At 35.6% G+C, this 24,764-nt stretch overlaps 1 protein-coding gene across 1 annotated transcript in view; it reads right to left on the bottom strand.

Moving 5' to 3' along the window:
* Positions 1–9,053: 9,053 nt before the first annotated feature.
* Positions 9,054–24,764, bottom strand: part of AQR (aquarius intron-binding spliceosomal factor) — a 50,138-nt gene continuing 34,427 nt past the window's right edge. Inside the window, exons 26-35 of the mRNA XM_018082295.2 lie at positions 23,886–24,095; positions 22,980–23,117; positions 22,088–22,159; positions 20,267–20,454; positions 18,466–18,637; positions 16,038–16,208; positions 15,248–15,333; positions 14,260–14,434; positions 12,862–12,975; positions 9,054–9,574 (exon numbers count right to left, since the gene is read on the bottom strand). Of these exons, the coding sequence (XP_017937784.1) occupies positions 9,329–9,574; positions 12,862–12,975; positions 14,260–14,434; positions 15,248–15,333; positions 16,038–16,208; positions 18,466–18,637; positions 20,267–20,454; positions 22,088–22,159; positions 22,980–23,117; positions 23,886–24,095 (1,572 nt within the window). The 3' untranslated portion in view covers positions 9,054–9,328. The remainder of the gene's footprint in view (positions 9,575–12,861; positions 12,976–14,259; positions 14,435–15,247; positions 15,334–16,037; positions 16,209–18,465; positions 18,638–20,266; positions 20,455–22,087; positions 22,160–22,979; positions 23,118–23,885; positions 24,096–24,764) is intronic.

Raw genomic sequence — 24,764 nt, 5'->3', positions numbered from 1 at the left:
AACAAAACATCTTGTAGTCAAGGTAAATACATGGTGATCTGAACTGTGTCAACATTTTTTTCACAGTGTATATGAAGAAGTGGGGTTTTTTCATACATTTATTTCAGCACTGAAGTTGCTAAACAAATATTTTGGTTGAAAATTTATGTATACAGATGTCATGATATTCACAGTTATAATGCTGCTGGCAAACCTGACAGCTTGCCAACTGAAATTTTAAACACCCACTCAACTTAAGCAGAAGAACAAATTCCAATAAAGAAACTGCACAGTACATAACAAAACAGTGGCACTATGTCTCCATGCTTGTATTTGCAGTGCAGACCCTTAATACTAAGTTGCAGATGGCTTTTTACTTTCTTCCAATAGAAAACAAACAGGCTAATCTTCACTCTGAACATGTGATTGCAATGATATTGCAAATTAGTGCTCAATTTCAACTAAATGCACTAGTTAAATAGCTAATTAAAACTGTATTCAAACATCTCAGTTGCAAATATATTCAAGATGTCCTAAATCTGGCTTCATACTAGAACAAGACAAGAAAGTACAGTCTTTCTTGTACTTTTGAGTGAGTGACTTCCCTATTTTAAGCAGATTTTATGAGGGTATCTCAAATGGCGATAGTCAAAAAAATTAATGACAACATTATGAACACATTCAAGTCTTTTCTCAGAATTACCCAAAAGATTGTTATGAATAATTGTTCCTTGTGTTTAAGATTGCTGATTTAAAAAGAACAGTGCAAGATTCAATGTTTTTTTTTGCTCCATCTATTGATATCTATACAGATTAGAGCCAGACGTGAAAAAAATCCCTACCCAAACCAAAACAAAACTTTTGTGAATACAATGGCATTTAAACATTGAAATCTAAACCCATAACCTCAAAATCTGCACATCTCTTACCAAGTGCCACAGGGTTACATGGCTCAGGAGGGACCTTGATGAACATGGCTGACATTCAGTCAGGCAGCAGCAATTTGGCAATTTAGGCCAATTACCCCTTTACAAATTTCTGCTTATGAGCACATTCATTGTTTTTTCACATCTTCGCATTTGTCAGAGGCATACCTTGCTGTCTCAAATGCAAGCAAGGCTTATGTCTTTCCCTTCAACTGTGTGTTGAATGTGGCCATATTTAGACTGCAAAAAGCTGCAGCAAAAAGCAGCAAAACTCATTCAGCAAACTGTTTCCAAACTGAGAAATAGAAGGTCCTATCAACAGCAAACTGAGACAGGTGAAGGGTAGGGGAAGATTCCCACTAATGCTTTTCTGGTTGACCTGAGGAAGAGAGCTTGGCTCTGCAGGCATGACTGTGAGAAGGAGAAAAGTAGCCTAAGGTGGAGAGAGGTGCCAACCGAGAAAATATCTTATCAAAGCAGATGTATTTATAGTTCATGTAAAAGGTCTTGCTAAAAGAAACATGGAACTGCTATTACATTCATAAATTAAAGCTTAACCACTGAGATATATATTTAGCTTACTGCAAATTACTCGGCATCTTCTCACACTATTCTCATGGTATATTATGCACCTCTGACCTAACAGTCTCACTAGTTTCTACTTACTGACTTCCAGGTCCCAGTTACTACAGTCATGCAATCCTTTACACAAAAGTTTGTGTATGTAATAAAGCAATTTTCAGGACATCTTTATATTTGTATGTATGTAAACTTAGTATCTTTAGCTAAGGTCTAAAATAAATATTCTTGATCCAAACCCTTATTAGCTTGGGTAGAACATGTTTTCCTCTAGTACTCTGCTTTGCTGGCAGAATTCAGAAACATAGGAGACGGACTGCCTTCTCCACACCTTCTCCTCCATGGTATAGGAGCATTAGCAATAACAATAACTTACACTGGCTCTTTATTCCACTGTATTCATTTTGGAACACTGTAAGGCACCATTTCTAAGTGGAATAAAATAAATCCAAATAGAATAAATTTGCAGGACAAACCCTTTTACATTGTTTAAATTGAAAGGCTTTTTGTATACTAACACAGGTAAAAAGCATGGGTACATATTCATTCATAGTTCCTTATATTGAAATAATACTAAAAACCTGTTTAACTAAATAATTTACAAAATTGGCTTTACCTCATATTATGTAAAATATTAAGTTTTGTACTGACAATATCAAGCATATCCCTTTGTGATTACAGTAAGACATTCTCTTTGGAATCAACTTGATATATATTTACCACTACACAAGGTGTGCATGTATAGTTCCACTGATATTTGTGTTTAAATGGATAAAATTTTAAACACTACACCTGCTCTGTTTGCTCACTTTTTGATTCCATTTTATAATGATTGCATCAGCTCAGAGTTACAGGAAGGTACTGTGCACAGGACTGAGCGCTGAGTGAGTCAGGAGCAGCAGCTGTCCTCGGTGCCTCGTCTCATTATGCAGCTCAGACTGACAGAACGCCAGTGGGGGAACACTGCAGGAGCAGGGAGCAATCTAGGACAACCGTCCCATCACTGAAGTATCTGTGTATGCAGGAGCAAGATTAGTTCATAGTATATTAGAGAACAAATGAGATAAAGAACTGAGCCTGTGAAAATTTCTTAGCATTTCTTAGCTCTGAGTAGAACTAGCAGGTGCCTGAAATATGGTCAGTCTGGACAAGGAAAGAAATAGTATGACACTACATCCTTTACCAGGACAGGAAAGCAGGGTATTGAGCACAATTTTAATAGCTTGAACTTCATGAGGGTTATAGTGAATAATCTTTACTCCTGCATGATGCACTGTGAGATGCACTTATGATGCATCTACGATGGTCAGTTTTCAAAACTGGAACTCAAGTGGTAGCACAGGAATGGTTCAACATCCAAACATATGTAATCAGAGCTGGTCAGACTTTCAAGTTTTCACTTTGTATGAAACTCCAAATCTTAAATTTCTTTTCAGCGCTAGTTGGATCAACAAACAAAACAAAGCAACCCAGACATTTTAAACACGCAGATATATTGAGGGTTTCTTTATGTGTGTGGGTGTTGTGGGTTTTTTGGTTGGCTGGTTAAGGGTTTTTTTGTTTGGTCTTGGTGGATTTTTTAATATCGTACCTTTTACTTTCTATTTTATCCCTTGACTTTCTAAAAATGTATGATTCACGTAAGGGAAAATTGCATTACTAAAGGCAAGTGCTTGAACAGGTTTTGTTTGTTTTTAAATAAGCAACCAACACAGTGCCACATTTAATGCAACATTTTGGGGAAAGCATTGCTTTGTGAGAATTGTCACTACATCCACAATAACATTATTTCCTAAAAAAATACTCCACAGAAGTTTCAAAATACCCTAACATGTTTTCTGTTCTGAAAATCCATAATTCATCACTTAAAGTTCACGTAAATACCATTCATTGCAACAGTTTAGATACAATGTTACATATACAATAATAAATATATGTTTATAATATATATATAAAAATAATGTTTATATAATAAATACAGAATTTAACTGGATGCCATGGGTTCTGTCCTTGCTCTCCGCAAGATTTTTCACTGCTAGACACCAACAGAGGTAAGAAAACCCAGACCAATACACAGTATGCTATCAGTAAAAAACAGTCCACAAAATAAGAACTAAAATCTTCTTGAAGGTGAATATGTAACGTTCTCCTCTGGATCTGTATGAATTCACAAAACTTTTAACAGATACTTTAATTTCAGTAAATATTTCAATCAATCGAAGAATAGTAATTTTCAGTATATCCTTTGCATAAGCAAAACCATTATCTCACCTTAAATTTAGTAATTATTAGGTTTTAATTCAGAGCTATACAGAGGCAATATTTTTGGATATTTGGATATGCATGAGGTCTTTTCAAACTTAGGTAGTATTTATACACATTACAGCACTTTTTTTTTAACTCTGATCACATTTCCAGAGGTTGTCAATGACAGACAGCAAGACAACCCTTCCACAATTGGGCTTTTCTTCATCCCAGTTAGTTCTGTTTCAATGTTCTTTGTGTCCTCAGCACAAGAGGATTATTGGTGAGTGACTTCTCCCCTGACTCAGCTTGCAAAACATGTGGTCTCAATTTAGAAAACATGGTATTGTCCAATAAGACATGACTGCTGATGCCAAAAATCACTCTGAAAAAATAGGGCAAGCCTAAACTGCTGTGGCTTATGGTCAGAAACAGAACCTTTGTGCCTCTATACTCAGCTTCTCTCTATGCACTTCTGCTGCTCCTGAACTACTTCCTTTACAGTAGTCAAGATACGTCCTGTCCCTAACGACTCTCCCATCTAAAAATAAGTGCTCTTGACACAAAGAGATGTCAGACTAGCACAGCAGGATGCTGAAGCGTCTCTAGATGCGTAACAGGGCTTCTCTTACATTGGGTTGCAGCAATTTAGGAATTCACACTTGATAAATGTGATAAGGGCGGCTTCTTTTTATCTCTTGCAAATGGTGCCAGGACTGATATATTCCTGACCCTTATTTGGCAATCTATCTTGTTCCTTTATGCTGTTCTCTGGAATCAAAAAATTCTAATGTTTTATTAGGCAAACCTGCACTCGTATATAATTTTTTCACTGACATGTATAGATGAACTATGTAATTGACAGCAGCTGGCTCAACGTTTTGCTTGGGTCTACATTTTCTTAAAAAATACTCATACAGAAACATACTCTGTTTACTCTGACAGTGTATCTTTCTCAAGCAGAAAGATAATGCTTGAACTCTGGAAAGTTTCTTACTTATAGCTGAAATGACTCCAGCTTTTTTTTGAATCTGTTTTCTAGATACAATGGTAGAGCAACAGGCCACTCTGCTTTACACTTAAATAATGCTATTACTTGATTCAAATATCCTTGTCCTTGCTCCTTTTTCAAGGTGAGTGAAAATTGTAATGGAAGCTGAATGAAACATACTATCTTTCTTAATAGCAATGTATTACATTACCCCTCATATGGGTTAGATTAAGCTGATTAAAGCCCTACCAAAGCAAGGCCCAGAGAAATGAATCTGTCCTTGTTAGGACACAACAGGACACCTTGTTAGGACTCCTGCCATGGGAGTGGGGAAAAAAAAAATCACTTTCTCATTACTGCAGAAACTGAGAGTGAGTAGTATTGCAGGTATAGCTTCTCTCTTTCTTCCATTCTCTTCAATGTAGCCATTTTGTAGATGTCTGTTTTTTTCAGAAACCTACCAAAAACTTAGGAAATTACATGGACCTACAGAGAATACTTAGCTGAAAGCCTTTCAAGAATGTTCTTTTCTAATTTGCAATGGAAACAGTATTCTTTGAAAATGTTATAGCATATTGTTGCACTGTTATTTGGCTTTTCTGACAGGTACCTAAGCAACCAATACTCTGAGAAAAAGGATTGTAAAAGAACTATACTTGAGAAAGTGTATAGCAAAGGAAGCACTAAGGGCCATAAAAACAGCCTCCAAATTCTCCCCAAAACATTCACTTTCTATTAATTGTTTCTACTGGGAGGATTACCATGTTTGGCAAAGGAAACCATGTTGTCATATATCTTAACAGCACTCACAGCTTCTTGACTGCTGTGGGCTGTGATTTATTTGTTCACTAGGACATGCACTTTTGTCTGCTTGCTACAAGATTTCATGTGTAACCTAATTCTTGTTTCAGTAGAATTGAATGCCATCAAGTTTATCCACTATGTGATCACCACTGCCTCTAGGTCTTCTTTTAAAAGAATTCAGTGATTTCAGAGAATAAAACTGGTGTCTCTTGTCCTGTAAGCAAAGCCATTCTGTCAGAAAAACTTAAATTCTACTCCTCATGAGAATACTTTTCTTCAGGATTTATATCCTTTTATGTCCCAGGAAACTGCACGGTCCATTCCAAGAGGGAAGGGAAAGGGCCAGATGCTTGGTTCCCCTCTGAAGGAAGTTGGCTCCTTCAGTACTCAGTATCCTCTACTAAAGCAAATGCAAGGTAGGTTAGGAAAAAGTAATGACCTTAGGAGTTTATTATAGATTATATATATATTGTATGTCTTATATTTATTATTGTAAACTGCTTATTGAGACCTCTAGCTTGTCTCTTCTTTCCCCCTTGGCAAACTTTGTCCTGAACTTTTTAGAACTGATTTACCCACCACCTTTGCCACACTGCCAGGCTTTCTTTTGAAGTCCCGTAGAGACTAAAACAAAAGCAAACTGTACTTTGAGAGTGCTACCAAGGCACTTTCTTTGGTAATACCGACACCTGCACTTACTGCACTATTTCAGTCACAGATGGAAAAGGGCCTGTACTTATACAGTACTATCTCAGCCACCTATGGATGACAGAACCCAAGTAAACTGCTCTTTACCTTTCTATTACCGGGTATTACAGAAATGAACAGACATTGCATTACAGTATCATTTTTATATTAGCAGTACATTAGCGTCCAAGGGATTCTTAACTAGTCTTTAAACAAATCTGGAAAGTAGTGCCTATGTTGCTTTACAGGCTTAGTGTAACAGAGGAAAATTAAGCAATTCATGTAAGGCTTAGCTAAATTAATATGAAGAAAAACCACTAGTTCTTTAGTTTCACTCAAATGTCCTTAATGGATTTCTTATTATACAGCTTTGGAACAATAAAGTAAAGCAATTTTATATCTTTTCCTCCAGTTCATACCCGTAGAGGATCCTGCCCTTAGACAGACTTGGATTTTGTCAGTAGGTTTTCATGCACTGCTATAATTCTTTGCACTAATGCTTGAAGAGAATTTTTTAAAAGCTATCTTAACAACGATTTTTTTCACTTTCTTAAAGATTCTGCCTTTTTAAAATAATTTGTGTAATTTCTTTTAAATTTTCAATACATTTAGTTTAACAACTGGATCTTCTTGTGCACTAGAACAGAGATGCTAAATCCTAACTAAATATTGACATTGGAAAACAAACCATGTAGATCAAAATTACAGTTTTAGATTCCTTCACTTCTCTCACCTACTCTTTCTTATAAGAAAATGTAAGCAGAATATAACTTTTCCACTATTTTGGTGAAAAAGACAAAGTTTGTTCTTTACCAAAGATTAAAAACAGAACTAAAAAGCTTGGGGATAAAAGGCCACAAACTTCTGACCTAATACTCCAAACCAAAGCCTCAAGAACTTTCCAACCACTGCTAGAAGAAAAACATGATTTTGCCAAACTTTTGAAAATGCATTTTCCTAATCCTACCAAGTCCCTGAAAAAAGTCAAGTTTAACATGTGGAAGATGACATTAAGAATAGCAAACAACTTGCTTTGCTCAAGTTACCTAACAAAACCTTCCATCTCTTACAGGTGGTGCTTGGTCCCTCAGAAAGCTGCACATTAAGGCTGTTCAAGCTTTTGCAATTGTTTGTACTTTGATTGCCTCTTCCTGCACCTTAGCCAGAAACAACCTTCATTACAACTCCACTCATGATTTCAGGGCAACATTGAAGTCTAGGACAACTCTTGTCCTGCAAGGACTCAGCCAAAGTGACCACATACACCTGGGACTCACACACAGAACTCAGCATCACACAGGTAGCTGTGCATATTGTTCATTGCAAAAAGGTCTTTGAAGCTCCTTTCAACTTCAGGTGCTTGCTAGAAGTCCTTCTGTCCTAACTATTGATAGAATCTCTGTCAGTTAAATTATCCATTTTAGAAAAAAAAGAAAAACAAAAAAGACAACTGCAGAATCCTTTTCAAATTGGTAAAATACTAAAACAAGTAAATGATTGTCAGACTCAGTATTTATAGAAAATAGGCTGGAAAACAAAGATGACAACCCTCAGCTGAGCTAGTTGCTTGTGGCCTGAAGGCCTTGTATTATTCAGTTCTGCATGAACATGTGATTGTTATTGCATGAAACTTAATATCCAAATGTTCAACACTGCAGTATTTTTTCTCCTATGGCAGACAATTCAGTAACAAACAGTATGCTCCCTTCAATCAACACAAGCAAGGAAAGAACAGAAATTCTGCTCAAATTATTAGTTTCTTCTTTGAGAAAACTTAATTTCAGCAAAGACAAAATGTAAAAGAACACAGTGTACCAAAGGTAAGTATTTAGATTTGCTACTCCTGACCTCCCCTCTAACTGATGGGGGGAGAATGATTTCAGGGGGAGGAGCAAACGAGATCTCAGGATGAACACACTAGATGTGTTTCATGGAGCTTGGCTTACATTTAACTTGCTATTTTTTTCCATATTATACTACAAAAATACTAAATAAAAAACTCGAACGCTATTAAAAAAGCTTGTAAGTTAATCATTCTCTAGTCATTATAGCAAGTCCATCTGGCAGGTTCATGACTGCAACACTTGAAAATCAAGAATTTTCCATTTGCCAGCAACAGAAGGTGATGTTATGGCTATTGCTGTTTGAAAATCTACTTGGAAATTCATAAGTCTCATTAAACCACTGAATAATTTGTCAAGATGAAAAGTAATCTTAATGAATCAGGAAAAACCCTTTCTCTGATCTCTTTATGAAATGTGTACACTCAGAAGTTATCCTAAAAAAACCACCACTCAACCATTATGTCATTAATATCAATATTGTATGTTTTGCATACCCTGCATTCAGGGAACTATTTTCATTTTTCTTCCTTGTGTGACTTTATCTTGGGCAATTACTGTCTCCTTTTAAATCAAAAGAAATTTATTTCAAAACACCAATTTAAAAATCAGTGCTGTTGAAAAGCTGCACCCTTACTTCTTCTGTAAAGAATAATAAATTAAAAACACCATCAGAAGTCAACAGTGAGAAATTGCTACAAGTACCTGGGACTTAAGGAAACCTCGAGAACCTGCAAAGGTCACAATTCAATAGAGCTTTTAAACACTTCAAAGTCGCATGATAATTCACATTTCTCAGACATACAACTAAGTATCTTAATGAACTTGAGCCTTTACCTAAAATACCATCTCAGTGTACATAAGCACAGTTCTGCATAAGGAGTTCTCCAGGGCAAAACACTACGGAAACTATAAAGAGTGTCTGACTAATACTGAATATACTTCATCGGTGAGGTTTAATGGGTAACATAGTGACTGAATTAAAGGTCAAATACTCAAAACTGGTATAAAAAGCATCTTTACTGAACAACTTATGAAAAGGAAAATGCATATCATTTGAGGCCATTAAACAAATTACATTACCGATACTGACAAGAACTCAGTAGAATGTTTGCAAAACATCTTGCTAGCCCACAAAGCATTCAGTGACAAATATATCAAACAAGTCGCATTACAAAAGCGACCCTTGAAAAAAAGTCAGTATAAAAATAGTAATTTTTCTAACTGCTCTTCCCCATCCATTTTTCAAAATGCCTAAATGACAAGCATTCCATCAATCACTTTTCAGTCTCATTTTCAGGTTCACTGTCTCCACTGTCACTGTCTCTTCCAGGGTGTTCGGGCATTTTTCGATGTTCATCCATTTCTACCACATTCAATTCTCCTTCCTTCATCATTTCTTCCAGAACCATATTTTCTTCTTCTGCATCTTCCTGCATGTCTTGCCCTTCACCTTCCACTTCAGTCTCTTCAGTTTGGGTCATTTCTGGTTCTTCAATCATGGCAGGTGGGGGCAGTAAATGCTGAATGATTAAAAAGGAAGGATTTTAAGTTTTTACATTTTAGCTTGAACTGTTCACCTTATAGTTAGGATTTTGCATTAGTTTGCATACCAAGTTAACAACAAAGACTTAAGATTTAGAAGCCTTAATGATTTGTAAGCACTTCAGTCCTATATAAAAAAAACCTAGAATAATCTTGGCTCACAAAACGGTCATCTCAGATATTTTTTTTTCCTGAAAAGAGGTATTAGCAAGTCAGGCCTTCCAATTCAAGGATAGCAAATGTTCCATTACCCCAAACAGTAAGACAAGTTATGGTAAATCCCTACTTGGAGCAACATGCGTATTCCTACCTGTAGTAGGATGTTCTGCCTGGCATGCAGCAAGACAACTTGAACAGTGCCCTATTTTGCAAAGCTATCAGTGGTGAACTTTGAGGGGACATCATGCTGCTTTTGGTGTTGAATTGTGCTAAAATCAGTCTGACTCACTAACTCCAAAGTTAAACATCCTGATAGTGAGGAAAAGGTGTGGCAGATATGGTAAAGTATCCTTATCTAAAAATGCTAAGCTGACACAGCTGACCTGGAGACATACGACTGACAGTCAATCCCTTTATACTACAAAAGTCTAATCCCACTTTCCGATGGCAGGTTCTTCTAACATACCCCTTTTGGAGCGTGTGTGGAGATTCCTCCCTTGGTGGGAGATGTTCCTCAAGGTTACCCCTTGAGGCTGACTGAAAGAGATTTGCCCACAGTCGTTGGTATGGGTAACAACAATCTCTACCTAATAATTCTTTCTTTATTTTGCTAGCTTTATTATAATTGCTTTAATATAATGGCTTTGATATATACTATATACTATACTATACTAGTAGTTTTAGCTTCTATACTGTGTAGTAAATAATTCTGATTAAGACCTTTTTGTCTAAACATTTATCATAATAAATAATTCATTTTTATATAAATATATCTGATTTGCCATCCTTAATCCTGTCCAGAAACACTCTTACTTCTTGCAGCCTGATATTTCCTTGGGATACTGTGGATTGTTTTAATTAAATGCAAGCTTGATAAACTTCCCATTGATGATTATTCAGTTTTGTTTTCCTCAAAAGGCAACTTGGCTTCACACGACAAATTAAGTGTTTAATTACAGTGAAGTCTTACCTTCAATTAGATGGCACTAATATTACGAATATTACTGAGCACAGACAAATCTATAAAGCAATTATGACCACTAGCAGAGATATGAAAAGCATTTTTTACAGACTTCAAAGTTATCACACTGGTCTCTATAATCCACCTGTACGCAGAAGATGTATTTCCAAACCAGAGATCCTTTCATTAAAAAAATGCAGTCTTGATGTATGAGACAAATTCGGTCTTCTGTGATTTAGTTAGATGAATGTTGTGCTTTGTGACTACTACTATAAAGACTAGTGTAAAAGAAAAGGAAAAATATTACATTGTACTAAATAGGACAATAGAAATTTAATGCCTGCTTTGCTTTTTATCTGTAGTTCACTTCTTGGCTTCCCCTGCAAGGAGAATGTGATTCACTGACACAGTAGGAAAACAGCAGTTTTGTAACTAATTTTAGCTAGCAATGAGTAAGATCAGGATGCCAAAAAGAATAAGCAGCATTAGCAGAAGGATCAGGTGCATATTTGTCTAACGTGTCAAGCAAACCCATTTGCTGGTAATATTTAGATGCTACCATCTGCTTTTCAGGACATGTATACACACTTCCCTGTTTTGACAGGGCTATTCATTTACACCTGAATGTGACCAACTACAGAGTCTAGTAAGTCTTCATCACATAGCATTTTGCATGGTTGAAAGATCTCCAACTACATTAGACAAATTGGCTCCTAAACGAGTCTTATTGTGCTTATAGGACTGGGTTTCTAACAAAACAGTGTGAGTTTCCTTCACTACTATAAAAAATAGTTGTAAGAAAAAGAGATTTTAGTAGTGTCACTCCTCTTTCTCTATCCCCTTTTCTTTACAGCACACAGATAATTAGAGCATTTCCCCAAAATAGCAAGAAAGTATCCTGTCTGGCAGGACAACCTGGCAAAGGCTTTTTCTAGGTAGCAAAATGCTGAAAATTTGGCTGAAGCTGTCTCACAGAAGAAAAAATAAAATAAAATCCAAGAATCACTGGATAAGAACTGCAGACAAAAAAAAAAAATTTCTATCTGAAGTCTGAAAATCAGTTAAAGGAGAAGTTTTGGGTTCTGATCTCTACTGATTACACTGTTCCATATTTGATGAAACAGCGGAAGAAAGAAAGAGGATGTAGCACAGAGACATCTTTGCATTACAGAACAGAACCTGTATCTCACAGACGAGAACCTTGGACTATCTGTTCAAGTATACAGTCACATTCACACTCTTCCCACAGTCAGCTAATACAGAGTGAGTAGTGTCCTTTCACATCAATTTTGTCTACTTTTGGAGATCTTTCAGAAGAGCGAAAACCAATAAGGGAACTTCAGAGTACCACAAAAGAATAAATTACAGGTAACATAAACAGGATGCACGCCAGACATTGGGTAAAAGCTGATGCAGTCGAGGGGTAGCATTTAAGACCACTCTCCCTTCCAGTTACTGTCAACTTCCTGTAGGCTTTACAGATCCAAGTATGCTGAGTAAAGGCAGCTTTCTGCTCAGTATACTTTCTAAACTATACTTACATATGATAACAACGGGTTTCTGTTGGGTTCAGAGATTAAACACTGACAAAACTAGGTACAAAAAGCATCTACAACTGCTTCCAACCCCATGAAATTTTGCTTGGTGCTGAACTAGTGCTAAAAAAAATTGCTCCAGAACAAAAAATGCTACAGCTGTGAACCAGCCTGGAAAATACAGTGATTTAACATGGTTAAAATGGTTTCAAAACATGATCTGGTCTTTCAAAACATTATTGCAACATGCAGTGGTGTTATAATCTCACTAGCTGCACTTACCTGAAATATAACACACAAGTTTATTTTCAAGTAAATACTGAAATTTAGTATTAATGAATAGTATTTTTGGACCAGACAGAGCCATGTCTACCACCTGGCACCAATTACTACTAGTGACCTTAAACTGGGGCTCAAATTTGTAGAAGATGCAGCTTTTGTTACTGCAAGATTTTAAAAGACCTCAATATTCTCACTCCCAGTCACAAACGCTTCTTGAATTTGAAATATAACAGGAACAGTCTCAAACCTCAACAGCTTCTCATGCTGCTTCTACCAAAAAACAATTCTATTTTAAGTGCACATATGCCAAGAGTTAGAAGGGCCTTACCTGTTGATGGTGGCGAGTACTCTGAATCATGTGCATATACATATTGTACACAAAGTTAGCCATTTGAGGCATGTTCTTAATAACATGTATTTGGTGAGATGGTCTTTCTCCATTCTAAGGAAAGTGAAAAAGGTTGACATTCAGCAAACAAAGCAAAGCAACCATTATTCAAAAGTTATTCAACTATATTAGAAAACATAAGCCCCAAGAAGTTAAATACTCTTTTTCAAAGAAAAAAAATCGCTGAATTCTTTGGAAAGTTAGCAAGAATAGGTATTCCACTTTGGGGAACTGGATTAATAATGATATTGCATCCCAAAGAAGAAATTTCAAAAGGAAAGGCCAGATTCTGATTCTTACTTCATAAAGTACATTTTGGAATTGAGTAAGTTAACATATTAAAGGCACAAATATTTCATGATCAGATTAGGACTTGGCCTACTTGCCCTCTGCAGTCCAGCTGTTTCTTGCTCACACTCACTGACCATGCACATTGCACTCTTGTTGCACACATGATCTGAAAGTTTCAACTGAAGGGCTCCCTCCCAAAATTGTCAACAGCATTAAAGACCAGGGAAACATTTGTAACTGAATTTGGGGTACATGCAGGTACCCCTTCTCAAAGCTTCAGTATGCAAAGCAGATATGCTCCTCTATTTCTTCATTTAGCAGTCTGCTCTGTGTGCCCTGTGCTTAGATGCTGAATACAAATTTTTCCCTAAAGATCTAGAGCATATTACAAATTAGGTTTTTGTGCTTATGAACCTAACCCAGCAGCCAAACTGTTGTGATTCTGGAACTAATTTAAAAAGAAAAAAAAATTAATTGGTTAAATTGGTTATCCTGAATTATTCAGCTAAATGTAACTTTATGTCTTTGTATGAGAAGTGATTAGCTTTATGTGGCTTTTTTGAGAAATAACTTTGTTTCATAGCTAGACCAAAAATATGTAAGCACTAAAAGCTTACTTATTGATCACAAAAGAAAAATAGTGAATCCATTACACAGGCACAACAGTTATACTGATAATTAAGTTTTATGGAAGCATCAATTAAAACCAGCTAGCATGTATCATGATAAAAATTAACTCTAAGGACATAATTCATAGACTCATAGAATCGTTAAGGTTGGAAAAAACCTCTAAGATCAACAAATCCAATAATCAAGTGGCATTGCCAAGTTCACTGCTAAACCATATCCTCAAGTGTCACATCCACACAGCTTTCCAAGGATGATGATTCCATCACTTCCCTGGGCAGACTGGTCCAATGCCAAGAGGCGGAGGCACTTAGCACTTTTAGCAGAGAAAACAGTTCCATCTTCCATAGCCCATTCAAAAAAAGTAAGCAAACACAAACACCCATTACAGATACCAAAATCCAGTGCAGCTATTCCTACCTGTCTTGCTGTTGGAAAACATTCTGTGGGAACAATATGGAGGTGAAGCGGTCGAGCTGTGAGTTGGCTGAAAGCTGGAGTTAGTTCAAAACAGTTCTGAAATAGTGATACCCTTGCAAAGATATAAAGTCCAAGTCTGGCTCTTGACATGGCAACAACCAATCGTCGGACATCCCTTCAGAAAACAAAATCAATCATGTTCTTTTTCACTGATAAATAGTTGCAATAAAAATAACTAAAAGTACGCTAAGGTCTCAATTAAAGGAAATATAAAATCATCTGCTAAAATACTATTCTGCCTTTAGTTTTTTCCTTACATACTGTTTCAATAGCTACCAAACCCTAGTACCATTATATAGAACCATATATATATAGGTCCATTGTATCAATAATGATATGAAAAAACACCCTTTACTATCTTCCTACACCTCACAAGTAAAGTTGAGAGTAAGCATTGAGAACAAATCCCAACACTATTTTTGTATCACCAAATGAGTAAAGATGAATTTGATAACTCATCTAACTATTGCTGATTAGACAAGTCTTCCTCCATCCCATCCCAAAACAAAAGCACAAACATTTAAAACCACACATAATAATGTAACTCATGCAATGATCAAACACTTCTGATGCAAAATAAATAAGTCTCACTTACAGGAAAGGATTTATGAGAAAATTTAAGCCTGCATTTGCTCAACAAACATTACAGACTTAGCATTCTACTTGAAACCAAGTTCAGCCTATCTGTATTAATATAAACTAATTATAGTATAAGAGCCATTACTAAAGGATTAAGTGATCATGAAGAGGGTACCAGACATTTATAAAAGGAAGTATGTCTCAACTTCATTATATATATAGCATTAAACTTCATTTCTACTACATACCCAAATAATCTAACACTTTTGTACAAGGTACTATAAACATTTCTGTATCTGACAAAGAGAACATGTACCTCAATGACACTACAAAAGGTGTTCTTACTTACCTAAGGTGGCCCACAGCTTTGGTACGCACTAGTGAAAGGAGAATATAATCATTTTGCTGACCCTGAAATCTGTCCACAGTTGTTACCTAGAGAATCAAAAACCAAGAAAAAAACCTCCATAGGTTAATCTTTGTGATTTCACTTAAAACATGACACTAAAATTTTAACATCAACTTTGGACTGAGATTGCAGTAAACAAGAATAGAAAAGAAAATGCTTTAACTGTTTCAGTTGGTCTCTAACCAAGAAGTCTAGAGTTGTTTTGCAAGATGTTAGAGGAGTTGTCTGACTAAATATAGTTTCTTTTTTTTTTTTAAATTCAGACAACTAGCAGTGGGGTGCTAATACCAAAAGATTACAGAAAGTCATTGGCTTTATAATATAATTTTAACCTGCAGAATTAGCACCAGACTTTAATAACTATATTCTTTATTTCTTTCGTCAGATTCATCATATGTTTTATCAAATAATTTCCACCCTGGATGAATCTTCCTAAAGGTGTGGCTTTGGGGATTGCTGTTTTTATTGAGGACAAAATAGAGTTATTCTGTCCCATGTAACCTGTAGTCTTTTCACCTTCACTGACTTCACTCTGTCAAATTAAGAACAGGCAGAAACAAAGGCACTAATTACGAAATTCCATAGAACATAGATTAATAAATGTGTAGTAAACCAGGGAATACTTGCACAGGTAGCTGTGAATCTATTAAATTAGTCTTATTGACAGTATGACAACTTAAAACCACAGAAAGCAGAACCACTCCAATGACTAATATATTTTCAAAGTCACCTTGTTTGGTCGTCCAATCAGTGGATTATTTCCACACCGCTGATTAATGACATCACGGATCAGGTGTTTCTGTCCATTGTATGTTGTCAGGATACTTATCTTGTCTGCAGGATAACCAAGCAGGCACATATACATGAAAACTGCCACAACATACTCTGCTTCACCAAGGTTCTAAAGTTTAAAATGAGAGAAAAAGAAAAAATAGAAGACAAAAAAAGGGTTACCCAGCCTGTAAGGTTAAAAAGAATAACACCTGTGACACTGTCATGTATTTAGACAAATACCTTAGTGCTGAAACGTCTCTAGATCTGATAATTCTTTCCTCACTTCATACAAACCATTTTGGAAGAATAAAAGAACCATAAGTAGGTTTAATAACTTTGTTCTAATTCCTCTTCAGAGAACTACTGAAAATATCTACATCAATACTATTATCAGGCACCAACTGAAACTTTGCAATATTTAGTAAAGAGTTCCAAACAGTCACCCCAAAAAGCTGCAATGACTCACTCTCCAGTAAACTGAAAGTAAGAACTAGTTGAACTAGAATAAAGTCCTTTCATGTATTCATTAGGAGACAGACATCTGGATTATGAAATCCAGTTATTTCTACTGCAGGCCATACCTATTCAATTTCAAATGACCAGTTGTTATTTTGTACATTGTAACTTACTTTCTGTGCCCTTACTTTATAAGTCTGTCCCAAAGAACCACCCTTCTGGTTATAGGAAGTTTTGTTCTATTTCCAGACTGAAGTTATTCATAGCCTGTTTAAATCCATTTTCTGTCAACAAAAATTATCTTTCAGGTTAAGAAGTTGTTCTCAAATGCTGACATTTACTCCTGATCTATTTATACTTGGAATTTTATCCCCACTTGGCGCATGTTTGAATAGGCTGGACATACCAGCTTCATTTATTTTTTCTTACTAAGTGGGCTCTGCATTACTTGGAAAATGCAGTTGCCAGGCATATCAAACACCTGTGGGTGTAAAGCTATTCTACAAATTTTAATCCCCTCTAAGTCTGGAAAGAAAAGCCCAAATTCACAAAGAGAAATAATACACGGTGGCAATCTCTTATCTCATGAAAAACCATGCAATGCCACCAATATACTCCACTAAATATCTTGCAATGTTTAAGATCCTGGGAAAAAAAAAAGTAATAGTAGGAAGAAATAGAGGAGTTTGCACATGAAAGTACTGTTGTAATAACAAATGTGTTCTGTGTCCTCATATCAGTGTTAATCTTCTTTAGCTAAAAAGAGTGGTCTAAGCAGTGCTCATACTCTCAATTATCAGGCACTCCTTTCAGCTGTTCATCTTCCACTGGACAACTTTTTACTACTTCTGCATTACAGTTTAAAAAACAAAACCAAAAGAAACTCTCCGAACAATTTTGTCCTCAATCTAGAAGTGGGATAAAGTGCATTATGACTCACCATTGCTTTCTTCACTGACAGCAAAATAATTTGTATTAAAATATATTGAGAGGAACCAAAGCAAAACCTATGAATATATTTTACGCCTTTTTTAAAAACAGATTAACATAAGTCTTAGTGATCTTCAAAGGGAAAAAATTAATATTAATATTATTATTTAAAAGTCTATTGTTTGCTTTCCATAATATTAAGCAAAATATAAGGTGTTAACTCCATGTTTGAATTAAACTCCTTAACTTGCACACAGTTCCAGCTTCTAACTTTTCCAAAACTCAAGCTTGGTATTCTAGGCACCAGAGTCTGTTTCATCACTGCTTTTAAAACAAGAAAAATAAAAGGACTGAAAATATAAGCATCTTATTACAAGTGTAAAATATTTTCCCAGTTTAAGGGAAATAGATGGAGACTGTTGTTGATGGTTTGATTTGAAAATTTAGTTGAGAAACTCCAAGATCAAGGGCTTTTTTGCAATGTACTTAAGCCTCAATGCTTCTCTGCCTGATGTATATTTCTTGCAGTACTGTTTTATTCTTCTACGAACGGACCTTTTACCATTCCTACATATAAATCAAATCAATACAGCAACTCCTAAAACTCAAATATGTGCCACCAAGCAAACTTTGATTCTTCATGTTCAGGTTAAATGCTACTCTTTATTTCACTATCATGCAGCTGAATTGCAACGACTTTAATTTGCCTTAGGTCAAAATGACATTTTGTAATGAATTACACACTAAATCTCATCTCTCCCATAAGATTGAGAAAACAGATATAAAAGTCATTCACTGAGCAAAAAATACAACATATTACGTTATCATTTTCAACATTCAAAACTTATTAACAGGAGAAAAAGAATCACACATACACATGACTGATCTGAGAACATGAACTAAACATCAGTTTACTGTATTTTGATAGCCTGTCTTCACTGCAGATCTACTAAGTCATATTCAGAATAAAAGAATTATACATGTAATATTTCTCTTACCTGATAGAAATATGGATTGGGTTCAGACTCTCCTACGCCATTGAAGTCTTCTACATTTATAAGCTGGAAGTCGTACAAAAAGCCAGCATTGGCTGTTCTGAACTCTGGCAGAAGCTGCACGTGAGGCAAGTTACCCAGATTCTTGTAACGCCAGTTGTAGAGGTTACATAAACTGTTCAAAACCACAGAGACAAACCCCAAAGAGTTAGTTGTAGGTTCTCAAACTCATTCAAAATAGTTCACATGCACACAACCCCTTGCTTTCAAGATTAGTGCTTCTGTAGGCTTTCAGTGAAAAGAATAACTTTGCTGGGCAGCTGTACATACATAAATAAATTTATTTGAACAAGCTATCCAGCAATATTACTTTTAAGTTGTGATTCTGTTTGGTTCTGTCTCACAGAAAACTTCAGATTTCACTTCAGTGTGGCACACACAGCCTTAACTCTGTTCTAGTTGATCAGATTAAAATTTTGCAAAGAATTCTAGTGGAAATTTTCATGGGTAACAGAACTTAAGGAATATTAATTCTTCTTTACAAAACAGGAGTAAGGAAAAAAAAGCATTTTCTGCATTAACAGTTGTAGAATTTCTTACTCTAAAAAGAAATTTATTTTGTTACTTATTTTGTGTATTGCCATGTACTAATATAAGACACGAAGGGAAAGAACCAAAATCTACCTAATTCTGAATCATCTCTGGTATTTATAGGACAGTAATACAACCAAAATGCCTCACTCAGAAATGCATAACAATAACCGGACCAGATAAAGTAGTAGATAATTAATGGGTAAGCTACCTCTGATCAAAAAGGACAAAGCATAGGGAGGTATGGAAAAAAATCCTTGGTCAAAAAATTACTTGCAAAATGAAGGAATTCTTGTGCTCTCTTATCACTAAAGAATTCACTGAGATGTTGTGAAATAGTAGATGGCAAAATAAATGTCATTTACCATTATACTCAGATAGAATTTGCATTTTAAACTGTCATTCATAAGACTAGAAAATAATATTCTACCCTCTCAACATTTCCTACATGAAAAAAATGTTCTCCTTCATATTGTTAACTACATTTTATGCCTAAAATAAAGATTTACAACTAAACTTAAAAAAGCAAGATTTTATATAGAGTAATTTTCTCTTATTTGGTTTTATTTTTCCTTCTTAATATAACACCACAAATATGTAATTTACACAATAAATCTGATATTTAAATTACCACAGTGAAATGACAAATACTTAGATAAAAAGAAAAGTTATTTTACTACAGAGATGCAGTATCTCCTTTAATATAAAAAAGGCTTTATGGTCTTGTGTGGACAACCTAGATGCCACCAATGAAAGATGCAGCTCTGCTGAAATACTACAAGAAAAGTAGCCTTACACAGAATTAAGGGGAATATATACTCAACGCTAAATAAATCAAACCTTTATTTAACCTTGAATATATTAAATGTTAGTTTAGAAAAGGAAGCTTCTGCAAAGAAGTCTCAGCTGTAAAAAAAACCCAAACACTTAAGCATATTAAATTCCTTTAAATATAATTTTCATTGAAGTACTCATGCAACAGCAGAGTACTACTATATAAAAATAACAAAGAAGAAAGAAATCTGATTGCTTTTCAGCAAAGTAAACTCTGCCTTCCTAGTCTTAGCTGAAAAAAATGGAACAAAACAACTAAATTCCAGTTTTGCAAACTTCTGTCCTAACAATAAAAATAGTTTCCAAAATTATATGTGCACTACTCCCAATTTTAACCTGGTATTTCCATACAAGCTAGACATGCAATCTGCTGTCTCACCTTGCTCTTGCTCTTCCTTGTGCATCCAAATCAACAGTTGGTACTCCAACACGAACAAACCGTGTAAAAAGAGACTGCTCCATGTTGGAGTATTTTTGAAAAGCCATGTTCTTAATGACTGGTGGCAACTGATGATGGTCACCAATCATAATCCACCGCTTCAAACGACTGAATCCATCCTGGGGGTTCTAGAATTAAAAAATTACACTACTGTAACTATTATGATATAATCCAGGTACTCAATTAAAACACATTAATAGTTAAATTGGCTGCCTTTGTCTAATCTCTAAATTCCAACATTTAAGTTACACTGAACTGCAGTCATTTTAAAGACTATTAAGTTTCTTTCCAATCAGAGAGTAGAATTCTAAATAAAGTCTTTTTTCTTATAAAACAATAGGTACCTTTATCTGCTAAAATTAGCAGAGAAATACCACCAGGATAAATATCATATTACATTGCTTTAAAGGCCAAAAGTAACACATTGTCAGAGACAAAAGGAAGAACTACAATTATAGACACTAGAGTAGTGAAAAAACCTGGTTACTCCATAGCAGTATTACTCCAGAACTGTCCTTTGAACTTTACTTTCAGGATTCGGAGGTATTGAATATGAAGCATCTGAATGATGACTGATGCATCTGAAACAGTTTAAGTGCTCAGATGTCTGAGGCACAGACTTAACCTGCCTTTCAAGTGTCTCTGTAGTTCATGTGCTTCATCTCTTTACCTCTGTAATTCTCACATGGCCTCTTCCATGACCAGGATGTGCCTCTAACTAATTCTCTCTCATCTTGGCTCTTGGACTGAATTCTCTTCAGTATGTTTCGTATACCTCTTTCCAGTTCTGTACCATCCTTTGTGCACCCATGTTACATACTGACAGACCTCATGAAAAAATATAGGGACATAAAAGGAACAGATTGTGCGGGTAACATTATCCAAGAACTAGAATCCTGAACACTTCCACCTGCCAGACCCTCATTTCTCACACACTCCTGTGATATTTTCCTTTCCCCATGGGAGCACTATTCAAGACAGAACCTAAAGTTCTTTTTCTTGTCACTTGAATTGGAAGAGCTCTGAAACCGTTTCTGATCAGACAGGAAGGAATGAAAACTGAACTGTGGACTGTCCAACTCATCAAGTCTGAAAATGCCTTAGTAAGAAAGAGTATGAAAATTATTTTTATTGGCATGGAAAAAAAGAAATCTTCCTTTTTTTTTTCACCCCCTCCAAAAAGCTTACAGCTTTGGAGAAGACCAAGCATTCTATATAGTCGTTCTGCTCTTAGCAGCAATTTTAATCTTGGACAGAGAGCTCACCAAACAAAGCAGTTTTTAAAAATTTCTTTCTGAATTGCAACTGAAGAAATCAAGTGCTGCTACTCTGGAAGCCTAGATCTTTAGGTTTCGTTAAAAAAAAACCCCACTCAATTTTCAAGGATTATTTGGATGGTTCATGTAAATATACTAATGGAATCCCCCAGAATATGCCTCTCTGGTGAAACAGTCTGCTTTAACTACACGAACTCTTCAGTTTCTGCATTTCTCATATACACTTATTTTCCCTCACTGGTCTGATGTAGCTGGTTATTCAATGCTCATTCAAGCATTTAAAAAAACCTGTAAGATGCTTATTTCACTAAATAAAATAATTTCATAATCAATGTGACAGTTCTTACTGCCTACTCAAATAGCAAATATCAGTTCTGAGTTACTTTCTGCACAAGATATTTTCCATTTTAATATTCACTATTGTTCAAGAACACAGACTCTTGTTTATAATTTTTTGAAATATGTTTTATATTTCAAGTCTAACCTGTAACAGAAGAGGTATAAAGGTTTCTATTTCCAGGATCTGAGCGGACTCTTCCATTAAGATGTTGTCATACTGAGAAAAAAAAAAGTAAAGAGATGTCTATACAGATAGAAATACAAATTAATGTAGTTATTCAGCCTACCATTATTCATTCCGTTTTTGATGGCTGGAACAGTTACAGCAGGAATAGACAAAATATCAGTATTACCAAATGGATGAAATCCTACCACATCAATGGCAGATCCATCCGTACCAATCAGGGCTTACATCTAGAAGGAATACATGACTGAACTACATTACATGCTTCCTATATGCCATTACCCATCCACAAGAGAAAAGCTTTCTGCAGTGGAGCAAACTAATTTGGTATCTTTGCACTGAAGCTGAAGAGGAGCCATTTTGTGATCCAATACAATGCATTATCAGCGAAAGAATTACTGGTGTCTGGCTTTTGTCAGAAAAAAAGTCTGCACTGAATTAACAGTTATGGTTACCACTGCAGAGTGAAAACAGCATTGCATCATGGTTCTTTTTCCTCAAATGGTTAATTCTTTAGGTAACTAAAGTTTCAAAGGCCATGCTTTTCATCCCAATTCTGCCTCTATTTTATTAATCCTATCACTGCTGCTTATCACTGAATATAGCAAAACTAACTTTTTTTTTGAATGCACTATTAAGCATTTTTCATATATACAAGAACTTGAAAATTATTTCATCTTACATAAGTTACATTTTTCTTCAGTAAAATTACAAATTGAAAAGACACTAGTAAAAAAATGCAACTCAAAATAATCTAGCTGCCTAGATTTAGGGCAGATAAAAAGGTTTATACAGGGCTGGGGGGAATCAACATTAAAATCAAGTAGTATAGTAACACTAGTATAATCATTACTTTGAAGCCTAATTCAACCAGGTCACGTCGTTTCAGAGCAGCATGAGTACAAGTCATGGCAATGATTTTTGCTTCTTTCACCAACAGGTATTTGGATCTATCCAGGCCACTGCGGAGAAGTTCAAATGCTCTGAATTCCTATGGAGGACAAAAGAAAATTCTTGAAAGTCAAAATACAAAAAAATATAACTTATAAAATATATCCACTCAAACTACCTGGCCACCTTCTTAATATAACTAAACAAGGAAGTTATGAAGGTATCTACTGATATCAATCTAATCTGAATAATTTACTGTGGTTTCCAGGTTTTGCATATTTCAAAAAACAATCTTTTAAAAACCTGTCAAAGAACTCTGTGAACATGTGTGCATATAAAAATTTGCAGACAATTATTCAATTAATTCTGAGGAACCCTCTCAGAATACCCCAAAATTTTGTTTCCTACTTTACTGAAGTAAATTCAGTATCATTAATATGACTAAATAATACAAAAAAATCACCTTTGCCCTAACTTTGAAAAGCCTCTCAAGCAATTCTGGCAAAAATAGAAGATAACCTAAAAGTAACTTAAACAGATTATCTGATTAAAGGCAATTCACTGTAAATACGAAGACCCTGTAAGGATCAGAGGAGGACAGACAGGTGTACCAATCCTAGTAACCTAATGGGTGAAAATGGAACATGCAGAATGGTTGCTTCCAAAGATCAAATTAAAAGAGATTAGACCCATATCTCTATCACAAAACATACCACTCAAAGGCGGAAATTCTCACCTTGCAGGCTAATGAAGCTGCCTAGAGGTATATATTTCTTCTAGGATGTTGGGCAAATGAGAATTTTGGAACCATGTAAAGTTTTTCTATAGGATTAGCCAGATACAGTTACCTTTAACAGTTATGTCTTACCTCAAGCTGAGTGAATATTTTCTTAATATGTCTAAAACACCCTTCAGCAATTTCCATATCTTCTTCATAGGATTTGCCTTTGAAAACTGGTTGAGGAGCATTTGCAAAATACTGGTGAAAAGGAAACAAACTGGAGACATCTGTGACCTCTGGCAACTTTCCACCTTTAACTTTCACTTTGCTGATATACTCTTCCCAACGAGACATTACCTATGGCAAAGACAAGTGTCATACTGACGTGGTTTTATATCACCAAATTTTTGGCAATGTGTAGGCTTGCATACATAGCATTAAAAAAAAAAATCACAAAAGTAAGGTATATCTAAATTAGCATTTGAGCTTGCGTCAGGATGACATTTTCAAAGTTGTGGTGGGTTGAGCTTGGCTGGCTGCCTGATTCCCACCCCAAACAGTGAGCATCTCTGACTCCTCCTCCTCAACAGGACAGGGGGAGAAATGATGGAAAAGCTTATGGGCTGAGATAAAGACAGGGAGATCATTTAGCAAGTAGCATCACAGGCAAAAAAGACCTGACTTGTGGAAAATTATCTTCTTTTATTGTTGATTAAAAACAGAGTAAGATGGTGAGCAACAAAGCCAAAACCAAACCTACTTTTCTTCTCACTTCCTCTTTCTTCCCAGGTTCAATTTCACTCCTTCATTCCCAATTTTTCTACCTCCTCCCCAACCGAGCAGTGCAGAAAGAATGGTGCTGTCATTAAAGTTTGTAACACCACATCTCTGCCACCTCTTCCTCCTTAGACTTCTCCCCTGTTCCAGTATGGGACTTCAACAGGCTGCAGCTTCCTTCAGGACATATCCACCTGCTCAGCGTGGGGTACTCCATGGGCTACTCATCTGCTCTGAGACAGTCCTCCA

The sequence above is a fragment of the Manacus vitellinus genome, unplaced genomic scaffold, assembly GCF_001715985.3.
Source record: "Manacus vitellinus isolate BGI_N305 unplaced genomic scaffold, ASM171598v3 scaffold_6_pilon, whole genome shotgun sequence".
NCBI lineage: Eukaryota > Metazoa > Chordata > Aves > Passeriformes > Pipridae > Manacus > Manacus vitellinus.
The sequence above is the reverse complement of the archived record's forward strand: the minus strand, read 5'-3'. Positions and strand labels throughout refer to the sequence as shown.